At 44.4% G+C, this 14941-nt stretch overlaps 2 protein-coding genes across 6 annotated transcripts in view; one reads left to right on the forward strand and one right to left on the reverse strand.

Annotated features, from left to right (window-relative positions):
* Window positions 1-277: 277 nt before the first annotated feature.
* F2 (coagulation factor II, thrombin) lies at window positions 278-10349 on the forward strand. The gene is made up of 14 exons (XM_030003730.2): window positions 278-419; window positions 1361-1524; window positions 2492-2516; window positions 2724-2774; window positions 3282-3387; window positions 3467-3597; window positions 5273-5569; window positions 5930-6043; window positions 6331-6457; window positions 6971-7138; window positions 7460-7633; window positions 7802-7980; window positions 9572-9642; window positions 10055-10349. The coding sequence occupies exons 1-14, from the start codon at window positions 341-343 to the stop codon at window positions 10196-10198; spliced, it is 1830 nt and encodes a 609-aa protein (XP_029859590.1). The 5' UTR covers window positions 278-340; the 3' UTR covers window positions 10199-10349.
* Window positions 10350-11735: 1386 nt separating this feature from the next.
* Window positions 11736-14941, reverse strand: part of CKAP5 (cytoskeleton associated protein 5) — a 55058-nt gene continuing 51852 nt past the window's right edge. For 4 of the 5 annotated variants that reach the window (XM_030003661.2, XM_030003610.2, XM_030003631.2 and 1 more), the window contains one exon: window positions 11736-14174. In XM_030003661.2, the coding sequence (XP_029859521.1) occupies window positions 13920-14174 (255 nt within the window). In that variant the 3' untranslated portion in view covers window positions 11736-13919. The remainder of the gene's footprint in view (window positions 14175-14941) is intronic. The other variant, XM_030003651.1, reaches the window with a different exon arrangement.

A 14941-nucleotide genomic window follows, 5' to 3' on the forward strand; every position in this document is an offset into this window, starting at 1 on the left:
CGTGCCAGCCCGAGTTCTCCCTGTGTCCTGGGACAAGCTTGTCCTCTTGCTCCTCGTGCCATCTTCCCTGTTATGAAATGGGATGCTAATTTTAGTCCTGTGGGGATCCAGAGACGTTTTGCTTGGCTTCTGCCAATTAAGTAAGAAAATAAAGATGCCCTGAAGGGAGGGAGAGATGCCAAGAGAGGAGGGATAAGAGGAGCCTCAGTTCCACTGTCCCTGACACACCATGACCTCTGGAGACCTGTTTCTTCATTCTGGTTCAATATTAACCCAGTGGGGCTGTGACTCTGCTTATTCTGCTCCCTTTGCATTTCCCCTGCAGCCAGGGCTGTACAGCATGGCACGCAACAAAACCAGCATGCTGAGGGGCCTGCTCTTTTCCAGCCTTCTGCACCTCACACTGAGCCATGCCGGAGGTAAGACTCAATGGCACAGGGAGAAGGACACTACCAGTGGGTGACAGGAGGAAGAAAGATGGGGTTATTTCTTTCCAGGGGTGAAGCCGGTGGCAGGTTTTCTTGGTAAGGCAGGAGGACCTTCTAAACGCTTGAAGTTGGGAGTGAAAAGGTGCTGAGAGTGGAGCGAGCATAGGGCTTTCCTGCACGGGAGGATGCAGCAGCATCCAGCAACTGGTGACAACAGCTCAGTGGATTTTGTGGGTCACCTGGGAGACGGCGGGGAAGGGGAACGTGGCTTAGTCCAGGACCATGTGTAACGCAACTGTGGGCCTTTTTGGGCTAGAGTTCCCCAGTTGACCTGAGTGGCTGCAATTCTCCATTGCCTCCCCAGCTGTCCCTTATCTAAACTTTGGGCCATACGCAGTACACTGCCTTCCTGCTCGCCGCTCCTTTTCTCTTATCAGAGCCTCTAATTCATCTATCGTTTCTTAATATGAGGTTAAGTCCTCTCTGACCCACTGCTCTGTGGGGGAAGACCTGTCTGCAGGTCTCAAATCAGGGTCTCTGAACGTGAAGATGGAACCAAGCTGTGCCTATCGCAGTGGTCTGAGGTTGGCAAGACAGAAATATAGTGGCTGGCAGGGAGCAGTAGCAGGCTCCGAGCAAACAAACCTCTGCCTAACTGCAAACGAGCACAGCAGCTTTGCCGAGGATAGCAGAGGATTCCTGTCACTTCTGTTTCCTATGTAATGTGAGCCCCGATTCATGAATTATAGAGAGCCTGCTCCGATCATCACGTAGACCTGACAGGGCTTCTCGTTTCTGTATGGTGCACTGGGGGAGGCTGGGCTGTGGGATCATCACATCAGCTGTGTGTGATTTTTGGAAACTGCAAGGAGAGACAAAGGGGCCCTCCCGCTGCGAGCACCCCTTTGACTGGCAGTGTTCTGACCCGGTAGTTTTCCTGGAAAAGGGGCAGGCACTGTCACTGCTCAAGCGCCCACGACGTGCCAACAAGGGATTTCTGGAAGAGATGCTTAAGGGAAACCTGGAACGAGAGTGCTTGGAGGAGACATGCAGTTACGAGGAGGCTTTTGAAGCCCTTGAATCCACCGTTCAGACGGTATGTATGGGTGTTCCCAGGAAATTTTCCCTCAGCCGACCCCTGTAGTGAGAGAGCAGCAGGTCACACACACAGCCAGGGGCTGGGGTCTTTAGACTCAATTCTGTGAACCAAAGATCAGGCTGATGCATGGGTGCCACCGGGAGAGCTCAGGCTTTCTTAGGGACTTTCCCTCCTGGAGCCACTCTGAGTTCTTTTCCCTCCCTCTCTATTTTAAGCATTAAGTGAAAAGGAGAGTCTTCCCATCAATCCTGAATTGCATCTTCCACTAGTTCAGCATGGTGCTGCACACATTTGAACTGCCACAGTCCCAGACACTCACAGAAGAGTTGGCTTAGCAACCGAACACTGAGTGCAGGTGCCTCAGGCTCCTTTGAGCTGAAGCTTTTGCAGTCTGTCCCTTTTTCTGGCTTCCAGACTCACTGACTCTGCTAAATTTGTTCTGCATCCTTTTGGGATTTACTCCTAGCCCCAAGGCCAGTATCCATGCTGAATTCCACACCCAAGAATACATCATCAAACAGATAAACAGCGAGGAGTCTAAGCCAGCAAGATACAACCTCTGCGTGGAGTATTTCTAAAGCAATCAGGTCTAGGGTGCACAGCAGAGATGTAGATCCGAAGAGCTGAGCAATACCCACACCTTAGAAGTTCTAGGTTCAGCTCCTTGGGCTTCTGCACTGTAGCCCAGGCTCTGCTTCCTCTGCAGGTTGATGAAGGTTGTAAGCATCTTTGGTCTTTCTAGAAACAACAGTACTCTCAATTCCTGAGTCTGATGAGTGGGAATGTGGTTTTATATCAGATTTTCTGCTTTGTTGGACTGTGTAGTAATTGACATCAACTGAGCTAAGTTAGTTTGTTCCATTTGTTGTGATGGGGCATTCCCCTACTGCTTTGAATTGCAGCAGCTAAGCAAGGTCTGATGTTCTGTGTCTCTACTCTTAAATATATAATTTTTTTTTTACAGGAAGCATTTTGGTCAAAATACCAAGGTAAGTTTCTTCAAGTCCTGCAGGTGCTAAGCTACCCCTTAGGATGCCCTGTCCCATCCTGGAGAGATGGCTCCCTACCCTCTTACAAGAGTTCACTTTCCAGGACAAAGCATTTGTGTTTTGTCCCTAGATGATAAACTAGTTCAAACTATGATGCTTATTTGGATCCCTTTAATATAATGTGTTTCTTTCTTCTTACTTTGCTAGTATGTCAGGGCATGAGAAAGTCCAGGACACTTCTGGATGCTTGTCTAGAAGGTAAGAAATTCATGTTGACCTCAATGTCCCAGACACAGTGAGTGCCAGGAACTTGCTTCCTGCAGAGTTTGTAAGGAAAAAAAAAAAAATCCAAAGATGGTGAAGCCATCTGATTAGAAAGAAAAATAGCAGGAGGAGAGTTTGAAATTCTTTTTTCCCCACTAACCATTTCACAAACAGCCTAACTCCCCCATTGAAACAGCATGGGGTAGATATCCTTCTCCCTGAGACACAGCCAGGCGTCCCCAAGGCCAGCATCTCAGAAGGGCTCTGACCTGCACCTACAGCCAAAGCACAGCACGGAACCTCAGGGCGAGCTCCCTCTGACGAGGCAGAGAGAGCTTAAGCCATGTGCTCTTCCCACCCCGCAAAGAGAATGCCTGTGCTTGTGCAGGCTATTGCATGCAACAACAGTTGAAGGGATTTGGGGGACGGTACCTCTGGCCTTGAAAAACGCAACATCCATTTCCACTGGCCCTGGCTTACACCGTGTTGGGATTTTGACAGGTAACTGCTCTCTTGGGCTGGGCCAGAACTATCGGGGGACAATTAGCTACACCAAATCAGGGATTGAATGTCAAGTGTGGACAAGCAAATATCCACATATACCTAAGTAAGTTCATCTCCTGCATACTCCTAAAGGGTTCTCCAGCGTGTCCTTCCTTCCTAGCCTAACCAGCTTTTTCTCATAGATTTAATGCCACCGTTTATCCCAACCTCATTGAGAACTACTGCAGGAACCCAGACAACAACTCAGAAGGCCCATGGTGCTACACCCGAGACCCAACAGTGGAACGGGAGGAGTGTCCCATCCCAGTGTGTGGTACGCCTCTGCACTATGCCCCAGCAAGCCCTTCACTGGCAGAGAACACTGCACTGAGACTGATACTAAATGTGGCAAGGAAGGGGAGAGGGTTAGGATGGAGGGATCTTACATGAACAGAGGTCAGTTGGAGTAGAGGAGCTGCATCTTAAAGGATAAAGGAGTTGAGGAGAAAAAATCATTGAGTTGCCCATATATCTAAATTCCTCTAACATACTGTTTTCTCTAGGCTACGCTAATCTAGATCTAAATTAAATCCAGTGTCAGTGGTCCCCTGGAATCTACTACAGTTTTGCCAGTCAGTAGCACCCCAAAATCCTGGCTCAGCTGCCTCTAATTTGTGACAGCAATGAGTCATACTGGTTATTTTGGTCTGAATTCCCACCTTTAGGACAAAACCACTACAGCTTGTGCTCGACTGTCTGCCTTAATGTTCACTTATACGGAAGGGTGCAGTTTAATACCCACAACCTCAAGAAAAGATGCCCTTCTCTCATCATTGCATTTAAAAGGATGGAGAACCATCCCCCTACACTTATACGTTCCCACTTCTTCACAATACAGAGTTGTCTCCCCTGGGGCTTGTCCTCTGTCTCAGAGCAACCGGTAGAAAGCAGAGAACCTTCTCACAGCAGAAGTTTCTCTTCCAAAAGTAGAGACTAAAGGCAACAACACTTATAAGTGAAAGTCAGAGAGGTCAGCAACCATTTTGACCATGGCATGTTCTGAAGCTTTAAAAATCATTACCATCACCCTGGTCTGCAATATGGCAAATCGGAAAGAGATACAGCTCTGCTTTGGGGTGAGCAGGCATCTGTACTATCTCTGTTCAGTAGTTAGTTTCTGACCTACAGTAGCTTACTGTTACACTTACACGTGCATGGATATGGCAGGACTAGAAAAGCCTCGGTTTTGTGCACAGTTCCATTGCAATCTTGTTGGCATGAGTCAATCTCACACAGAAGCAGCCTCACCAATTAAGGTGCATGCTACTTGCTCAGTGGCTGTTGTGCCCCAGGGTGAGTGGTCGAACCAAGGGCGTCTCTTCACATGGGGATTCCCCCAGTGCACAAGGAGAAGGCAGCCTGAGGCCAAGCAACTGCTGCAGAACATATTATCTGGTGCCCACTCACTCAGGAAATGCTGCTTAAAGCTTGCAGCCATTAGGACACTTGCAAGAAAAAGTGTGGAAAGTCTGGCAGGAAATTTTTCTCTTAGCATTTGATATAGAAACATTGGCAAAAGTTAAATTTGCTATTTTAGTAGCATATCACAGTAAGAGGCTCCCCCAAATATGGTCTCGTGACGCATTTGAGAAAAAGGCACCGGAGGCTCTAACACAGCAGCGTTATGATGCTTGAGGCACCTACCCACCCTTTGAACTGTTCTCAAAGATACCCCAGAAAGGAACACGATATTGTCCCTCACATCTTAGTGGCAGAGAGAAGTGTGATGAATCATGCCAGCCTCACCTTACCTCCTGTTGAAAGAGCCGCTTCAGACACTGCAATATTGTAGAGGGCCACCACATACATGGGAGCACAGTGGGAGCTCCCAAATATAATGGGATGGCCCTTGGAACTCTGGGCTTTAATAAAAGGGCTCTGGTGCTATTTACTAACAGTGCTTCTGAGTGCAAAGCTATGGCTTAAATCACAGCACTCTGTCTTTCCAGGCCAAGAAAGGACAACAGTTGAATTTACTCCACGGGTCACACCGCCAGCCCCAGCAGAGCCCTGTGAACAAGAAAAAGGCATGCTTTACACTGGGACCCTCTCAGTCACTGTGTCTGGAGCTAAGTGCCTGCCGTGGAACTCTGAGAAAGCCAAAGAGGTGCTCCATGGAAAACACATTGACCCAGAGGTGAAACTGCTGGAGAATTACTGTCGGAATCCAGACGGAGATGACGAGGGTGTCTGGTGTGTCACAGATGAACCACCCAACTTTGAATATTGTGATCTGCACTACTGCGGTGAGAAGCCTGCATTGGTTTGGGTAGGCACACTTGTGAGGCAGTGGCAAACCAGGGTGAAGTGCTTGGCCTGGGAGGCATGGACAAGGAAGCATGCACACCATGCATGTGGAAGTCCTGTTTGTCCAAATATCACACATACCAACCTGCAATACACATGTAGAGCCGTTACGTCTCTCAGGTGTTCTCTTCTCCCTGAAAACTCACAATGGTGGACAAGGAGCATTAAAAAGAGCAGTGGTTTTAAAACATCATTTCTCCATCAGACCCACTGTGTGTCAAAAGGAACATTTACATTGCTGATAATTATGGAAACTGCAGCTAGGCCTTTTACCATGTTTGTCTTTCTGTCCCTCTCAGACAGCTCGCTAGAGGATGGGGATGAACAGTTGGAGGGAATATCAGGACGTACTACCCTTCCTCAAGAGTTCAAAACCTTCTTTGATGACAAAACTTTTGGCTCAGGTGAAGCAGGTGAGCAAAAACTCTAAATATAGCACCACAGTTTGTAGAAAGGCTGCAGCTTCATCCCACAGGGCACTCGCTGTTCCTCAGAAACACCAGCTTGCCAAATGCTGTCAAAAGCAGGGGGAGATACTTACATTCCTTGAAGGACCCTCCAAAGTCAATCTCCAGTTATGATCATGCAGCTAGCAAGCACTTCCTTCCTAGGCTCTTCCAGCTTAGCATGCTGACTGCAGACAACATTTCTCCACTGTGAATCAGGTAGAGTAACAAAGCCAGATTGCCTATTTTTTCAGACTGCGGCACTCGTCCTTTATTTGAGAAGAAAAAGGTAACGGACAAAAGTGAGAAGGAGCTGCTGGAGTCCTACATAGGAGGCAGAGTTGTCCATGGGGATGACGCAGAAGTTGGCAGCTCCCCCTGGTAAGCGTTATCTTTGCATAGGCCTTCATAGGGAATTGTGTCTCCCTTCTCATCAGTTCAAGCAAGGGAAAACAAAAGGGCTTTCCCATCCCAGGCAGCACGTGGGCATTATGGCTTCTAATCAAAGCTTCTCCCAGTGGTTGACAGGACAGTACTAAAATAGCTGGAAAGAAACTCTCCTCTTGAGCCAAGTATGCAACCATCTAAAGTACGCAACCACCTAGGAACAAAAGAGTGCTGTGTTTCTTCTTTGTCTCTTCCCAGTTTTGCTGGAGCAGAGAGAATGAGAAACTTCTCCAGGTAAAGGAAATAGGGTAAATAGCCTACTACATAGAATATACATGTCCAGGGAAAACTTCTGCTAGAGACCCACTTACACAGTTGTCTTTGTCAGTACAGTGCAACGCTCTTCCCTGCTCACTGCAAATTCTGCTCTTGCTGCATGACACCAAGACGCATTCAGCCAGCCATGCCTGTAGTCCTGCTAAGTCTTCCTCCCTCCTTGTCTCTCAGGCAGGTGATGCTCTACAAAAAGAGTCCTCAAGAGCTGCTGTGTGGTGCCAGCCTCATCAGTGACAGCTGGATCTTGACTGCTGCTCATTGTCTTTACTATCCACCATGGGACAAGAACTTAACTACAAACGACATCTTGGTGCGGATTGGCAAGCACATAAGGGCAAAGTAAGAGCCTGGGTGAAGCGCGAGTGAACCGGCCTTCCTCTTGGAGTAATGAGATACAATGAGGTTGGGCTATCATTCAGTATCCAAGGAAGCACATAAACAATATCACATGCCTCTCAATAACGGGATCGAACGGAGCTGTCATTTGCTGCTCTTGCTGATCCTAAAGGTGAAAGTGAAAGGGAGGGCAGAAGCATGGAAAGTCTAAAGGGTAAAGACAGTATTGTCTCAGAGGGTACAAAGCACCTGAGAGCATCATGAACCCCAGAAGACTCTCAGTTGCTACTGTACAGCGAGTTCTTTCCTTCATGACTATTTCAGATATGAAAAGAATAAAGAGAAGATTGCTCTGTTAGATAAAATCATCATCCATCCCAAGTACAACTGGAAAGAGAACATGGACCGAGACATTGCACTCATGCACTTGAAGAGACCCATCATCTTCAGTGACTACATCCATCCTGTCTGCCTGCCTACCAAAGAGGTCGTGCAGAGGTGAGGAGACTGTCCCACAGTCCTAAAAATACAGGCTACAAAAGCCTCCTCTGGGCCTTCAAAAAAAGACAGAAAAAGATGCCTTATTTAGGCTATTTGCAGCAAGAGAGCCAGGCAGGAGAAAGCTATTACAATACATTTGATAATACTCAATGCTTCCTTCCACAGGCTGATGCTGGCAGGTTACAAAGGGCGGGTAACTGGTTGGGGAAACTTGAAAGAAACATGGGCCACTAGCCCAAGCAACCTCCCCACAGTTCTGCAACAACTCAATGTGCCCATTGTAGACCAAGATATCTGCAAGGCATCCACCAAAGTTAAAGTCACTGACAACATGTTCTGTGCAGGTAAGTAGCACTGGAGACACAAGGCCAACTTGCCTCAGGAGACAAGGGCTCTGAGCTCCTGGTGGGCCTCACGCAGCAAGGTTACTTTCCGATAAATTTGCAAGTGCCCTCCATAAAGAATAACTTTCCTATGATAAGAATGTTTTCAGCTCTCAGAAAACATGAAGGCTGGAGAACTTAAAGCTATGAATAAAGTTTGTAACACCATGCTATGTCAGGCTAACTAGCCTAATGGCACCACTCTGCTAGATATCAGCAACAGCTGTGTGAGAACCAGGCACATATAAAAATTATCTTTTCACCAGTATATGGAACAGTTCAGCAACTTCCTAAATTAAAGGCTGCACACCAGTTATCCTACACAGTAGCCAAACAACCCCTTCTTCTCTACTAGCTTGTCTAAACCTTTTGGAGCCTGTTCATACTTACGCCCACAACTTCTGTGGAAACAGGCTCCACAGATTAGTTATGCATGTGTGAAAAATGTAATTGCTCATGTTCTGTTAAGTTTCCTGTCTAATAAATGTGAAGACCTACACATCTATACTCATAACTTAAGAAAAAATACTTCTTCTCCATGTCATATGCTATTTTATGGACCCTTTACAGCTCTCCATTTCTCTTCCAAGTTGAGAAGCATTTATTTAATCTTTCCTAATACAGAAGGCATTCCATACTTCCCATAATCCTTGGTGTACCTTCCTATATCTCTTCTGGCACTATACCCTTTTTGAGAAAGAATATAAGTGAACACAGAATTCAAGATAAAAAGAGACTATGGATTTATGTACTGGTTTAATACTTTCTGCTGTATTTTTCATTTGTGCAGACTTTCAGTTCCTACAAACAAATCTCCAACGATTTTTGATGGAGTTTGTGTTGCTTGCCTCTAATAATGCACACAATTGCTTGAGTTAGTAAGGAAGCCAATTTTATGAGTATACTGACAAGATAGTGTTCTTATGGTTTCTTTTTCAAGGCAACATTCTTGAAAAATAACTGAGATGCAGACATACAGCAGAAAAGAGGAGACACAGGTGATGGCAAAATGCAAAGATACTGTCTAGTTCATCAGGAATTAAAGTGAAATCCCTTTCCTCTTCATAGCAGGACTGTAGGAAGATAGTCAGTTGGGGGAGAGAAAGAGCAGAGCCTGCAGAATGACAGGAAGGTGAAAGTGAGGACAGCAATGGGTCTTTATAGTAAATAGAATGAAAGAACAGGGGACATGGAATATTACACACACAGAAGTTTCTAAGACAAGGGAAAGGCACAGTAGCTGAAGCTACAGCTGTTGAACACGGTGGCAGCTGACACTAACAGCAATCCTGATGAAAGAAAACAGGAATGAGAGCACAGAGGGTGGAAGAAGATGGTGGATTCAGGAAAGTTGCAAAGACAGAAGCAGAGTTAGCTGTTCTACATGTAACATAAACAAAGCAGTTTTCTAAATTTAAGTCCAATAGTTGGCAGAAGCAGTAAGCAGTCTCATGGCGCTCAGAAAATTTATGCAGCAATACTTCAAAGAAAAGATGGCCAACACCAGCCACTCTCCCTACACTCAAATGTCCAACTTTCTTCTTGCCTGTAGGTTACAGTCCTGAAGACTCAAAGAGAGGAGATGCCTGTGAAGGGGACAGTGGGGGACCTTTTGTAATGAAGGTACGTTCAACAAGTTCAAGCTCATAAAACACATGGAGCAAGGTTTGTGCTATGCTGAACTTTCATAATAGTCTAAAAAATGGCAGCAGAGATGGAGACTGCCGAGTGGCTGAAGCAAACCCATCTCACGTCCAAGCTGAGCAACTGAGATGAATCCTGCAGTCATCCAGCCCCATTTCTGTACTGAATTCTCAGCACATACGGAGATAGCTGCAGAAAGCGTGAGTGATAGCCAATTCTCACTTAGAGGTTTAAGAGTAGAGACAAAATTACTCCAACAAGCTATGTTATCTAGTAGATGCCAGTCTTAATTCCAAAGCAGTATTCATCACTAAACAGGCTGGGGCGCATACAAAGCTTAGATCTGAAAGTCTCTTGTTCCTTGTGCCAATCCCATTTTTCTTTGCTTTAGAACCCAGATGACAGCCGTTGGTATCAAGTGGGAATAGTTTCATGGGGAGAAGGCTGTGACCGAGACGGCAAATACGGATTTTATACCCATGTATTCCGCCTGAAAAAGTGGATGCGAAAAGCCATCGAAAAACACGGGCGATAGAGGAATCGTTTACCTTGCTTGCTCTCAGTTTTGCTACAATGCTCCACTTCTTAAAAACATAAGCATAGAAGAACCTGAAGTAAAACAGTTATAGCCTTACAACTCGACAAAGGGAAGTGTTCTCCCTTAAAAATAAAAGTTCTCAAAACCAGCTTCTTCCTTTTGTTCATGCTGAGTTTAGTTGCCCTTGAATCTAAGCCATCACAGTATCCAGGAGTACCAACAGAATGCCGCTAGTTGTACTGCTAATCACCTGTTGTGCTTCAAACAAATTCTCCTCCCTTCTATCAGCTATAATCATCATCAGATTTTAGACCTCAGATGATGGCCTTAAGGCAGTCACAGTAAGCACAACTGTGGCCCCAGGCACTGCCCATTTCCTCGCTTCAAGTCAACTCATTTGCTGTTCTAGAAATTGAGCCAAGAACGTTCTGGAGATAATCACCCTACAGTAACAGTGGCATTACACAAAACACCAATACCAATGTCAGAAGTAAAGCAACTATAACCTGTTTTGATAAGACAGAAATTGTTCTCAGCTATAATAGCAAACAACAAGTACCAGCACCACTGTTTTCAAGGCTAGTGTCTTAGGAAGTTACAGATGCCAGCTGTATGCAATTCATCCTAGGAGAGGAATATGGGCTTGAATACATTAAGTGGCACTTCCATTACTGTATGGCAGTAATTTTCTACCTGGCAGGTGGTGCTGGGTCCTCAAATTGTATTTTCCACCTGCATAGCGAGAGTCAGGAGGAAGCAATTCATACACAGTCATTGTCAAAGGGCCTCCAATAGAAGCATCCTGCACTATACCTGTTTGGTTGTCTTATAAAGCCTGTTTAGGGATCACTCCCAAGAGAAGCTTCAGTTCTTTCATGAACTCCTTTTTAGCAGCGATTTGTGGACCGCTGAGGACCCAGCAGTACAGCAGTGAACCCATATTCTTGACTAGCCAATTTGTTCAGCCCAGTTTTCTCTTAAAGTAATCATGAGATTTGGAAACTCTCCTTGCTCCCTATGACACCCTATTCCTAAACTCCTCATTCACAGTGCCATCAAGTCACAGAAACAGGCAACAGTGAAATTCTGTTTGCTGCTTAAGACTCTGTACAAAGCACGAGTGACGATGTTGAAAAAGTGAAAGTAGAGGTAACTATCTGAAATTAGTTGGGTATAAACAAAGTTATCAATCACTTACTGTCTGGCCATCTCCTTGAAGATGACCCATTTGGGAACCAACTTGAAGACAGCCAAATTTGATTGCCCAAAGAAAGCATAAAAGCAACCTCTCAAAGGCATCTGAAGAAAGAAACCTCAAGAGCTCAAGTTCCACAACTGTTTAAAGTCATTGATAACCACAGGCATCGGACACTGAAAATGTTTAGCCTTTCTAATGTTTAAATTTTTAGCCTCACCCTTTCACTTCTATCTAATAATCTGTGAGAAATCACATACCTAAGAGGGGAACCAGGACCATACAGCTTCTGGAGTAAGTCACTGTTAATACTGACTTGTTACAAACAATACAGAGGAATCATTTTTAAAATTCAGTTTAATGTTATTTAAACATTGTCTGGGCTAAAGATTAGGCTTTATTAATTTATGTGCACAAGTTTTAGTTCAGAACTCCCAGGATATTGAGTCCAACCAAACACTACAGAGACACAGGGCAAAAACTCATTCATAGTAAGCAACTATATCTTCTGCTACTCAATTATTCCTGTATTTCACTTCCAATTCAGCTTCAAATTTAAAATAGTTCTATGCAGGTTTGCAGGCATTTGCTGTTTTAACATCCTGAGCTAATTAACAAATAGCTCTTCAGAACATCTGCTGGACATGGTAAAGGAACATACGGATTAATTTAAATGTCAGTAAGTTTCAAAAAGCAGCTAGTAATTGAGAGGTAGTGGCAGTAACTCTAGTGCCAGCCAAAACAAACTATTCACAAACAGCCCTGGTTTAAGTGCACAAAAACCTTAGCACTTACCAATAAGGGCCAAAACTCCACTTATCATACAGCTCTGTTCCACAAGAAAGTGCATGCCCACTTCAGGTTAGGAGAGGAGACTGCGACTACTAAATCGAGGTGGTAGAGCAATGAATGGCATCATGTCAATTAACACAGGATGGAGAACGCTCGCAAGTCACCTGCTATCACAGTGTACAAACTCACCATAAGCACCAAGCAGTATTAAGTCAACTGCAACCCCAGCCTAGGGGTCCTGTAAAAGGAAGGTTTCAGCCATTTGCAGAAGCTCTGGCATAGATCTGTTGTACAGATACTAATTTAAAGCCACATTTTTACTGTAATCAGGCAAGATAGTTTCAGTAACGGCCCTAATGCAGAGACTGCTGGTCCACAGAGCAAACAACAAAAGCAGCAGTTACATGGAACAGATTAAAATCTAGAGCAGAAGTGTGCTATTTTAAGCCTGCCTGTCCAACTCTTCAATAACTCTGTTCTAGCTATGGAACAGATGTGCAATTTATGCTTCACAACCAGCTCTCACATGGAAGTGCGGTAGTAAGGTGAAAATGCATCACCTCCCTAGAGATGAAAGGGTTAGAAAGGCTACACAGTGTATGTATTAACCTTCATACTTGTAGCTTCTGAAAAAGGCTAATCAGAAGACACTCTTACAAAAAAAACAGTAGCTACAGCTTTCGTAGACTAGCACTACCAGGTCTCTTAGTCGTACAAAATAGTAGACTTTGCTGACATCAGATGTTTTAAGAGCAAAACAAATGTGGTGGTGAGGTCTACCTGCACAAGGAAGACTGCTTAACCAAATGAGTTCAGGATAAATGAGTCCACTGACTGTACATCACTGCTAATCTATTCCGTATCAACAGCAGCAGGCTCCCTCAGAGAAAGCATTTGTACACAGATGGGACTATGCTTAATCTGGGTAAAGGCATCACGAGGACTAGATAATTTAAAATAAGCATTTGAGCAAACTAAATATTCTCAACTTACTCTCAAGTTACAGAAACATGTTCCAAAACAAAAAAGCAACTATATGAAAAAATGCACTACTGCTCATAGAAGTAAGAGTGCAAAGTCTCAGGATTGCACCCGCAGATAGTATATGTTCACTCATCTTCCTTATAATATATCCAAACCCCAAGGTTCATGTCAAGAATAGCTTAGTTCCATTTCTAGATGCCCAGTCACTAACATTCAGGAATAGAGAGTGACTTCTCTAACCAGCAGTCACTGCTGTTCCTACAGAGGCTGGTATAGTTAATGCAAACTTTATTTACAAAAGACACTTAAATTAGTTACTTCATGCCATGTGTCCATACAGAATCAACAGTTCAAGGATTACATGGAGAAGAATTCACAAAATTAAAAGTGAAATCACTAAAGATCTTCTAAGAGTTAAGAACTAGGAAAAGATCTTAAAGACAATTTTACAAATAAAAAAACAAGTTATGAGAAACTAGTCTGAGCAAGAGGATGGTTGTTTACAGGTCTGTACACTAAAACTAATACACAGACAGCCTTCTATTGTCAAAGAGATGCTCACTGAGAAGCAGAGTATGTACAAATACTTGTGCCACAATGACTCAACCCCCCAAAATCCACTGTATTATACATAAACCAGTTTGTATACATTAGGCCTAAATGAGGCCATTTAACTATGAAGACTTCTAGTTTAGTAAACTAAAGCTGAAGACAGCCCAAGCAACAGTGATGCTGTCTCTCCCATCTCTATTTGCGACTGCTTTTTATTCTTTCCAGTCTTTTTTTCAAGTCATCAATATTAGCTGCTGCAGAAGAGGGTGAAGCCAGGGTAGTTCCAATGCCAGAGGAATGAGTCTGATTGGAGTCCAGGTCCAGATGTTGGTACTGCTCCCGTGACTCACGGAGCTGGGAGAGCTTACTGTGAAGCATATCTGTAGAGGATGCAACTGTAGGGAGTGCTGGTTTAGAGAGCAAAGATGTCAGAGGTGGTCTGTCTTCCTGCTATGGGGGAGGAAAGCGAAGCATTAAGACAGATAACAGCAAAAGCCATATAAGAAGTACAAACCACAATCAATGGCTTTTTATCTTCACAGCAAACACTAAAAACAGAGGAAAGGGAAGGAGCAATACAGCACAGATGATCTGGAGTGATAAAGTCAGCTGCCATCAAAGTCAGAACCATGCAAAGCTAACTACTCAATTCCTGTCATTTAAGTAGTTCATGTTTAGCTTGATGTCAGTCGGGACAAAGGAACTAGTCTTTAAAGATCAAAAATTCACAGCAGACCAGCATTGTACTGAGATGGCCTGCTGCAGTCTTGAAGAGCCTGAATTCCCGTACCACAAGAGGAAAGTCCATGCCTATGTGCCAGTGAGTTTTCTGGAGGAACAAGAGGAGGAAACTTGGATTGATTGGTAAGATCCACTCTGCCAAAGACTTCAAATGTCAATTCGCTGTTCTTTTACCAATTGATATTTCCATCTGCATTAACTTGTTACTATCATCTAGGAAACATTTCCCCTCATCAGAGCTGTGAGCTGACACGCAAGTTTGTGTTAAAGGTTAAAACAGTGACGTGCCTAAATGACTATTCCTAGAATGAACATTGCTTCTCATGTAGCTGAGTGCAAGCTTCAGTAATCAGCACTAGATTCCTAACACGTAGATCACCAAACTGTTAGAAATTTTGGCCCATGTTTCCAATACTAAGCTCATTCACCATTTCTGTGCCTCAGTATCCATACACCCAAAATACATAAAACTTCAT

The sequence above is a fragment of the Aquila chrysaetos genome, chromosome 2 (genome assembly GCF_900496995.4).
Source record: "Aquila chrysaetos chrysaetos chromosome 2, bAquChr1.4, whole genome shotgun sequence".
In the NCBI taxonomy this organism is placed as follows: domain Eukaryota; kingdom Metazoa; phylum Chordata; class Aves; order Accipitriformes; family Accipitridae; genus Aquila; species Aquila chrysaetos.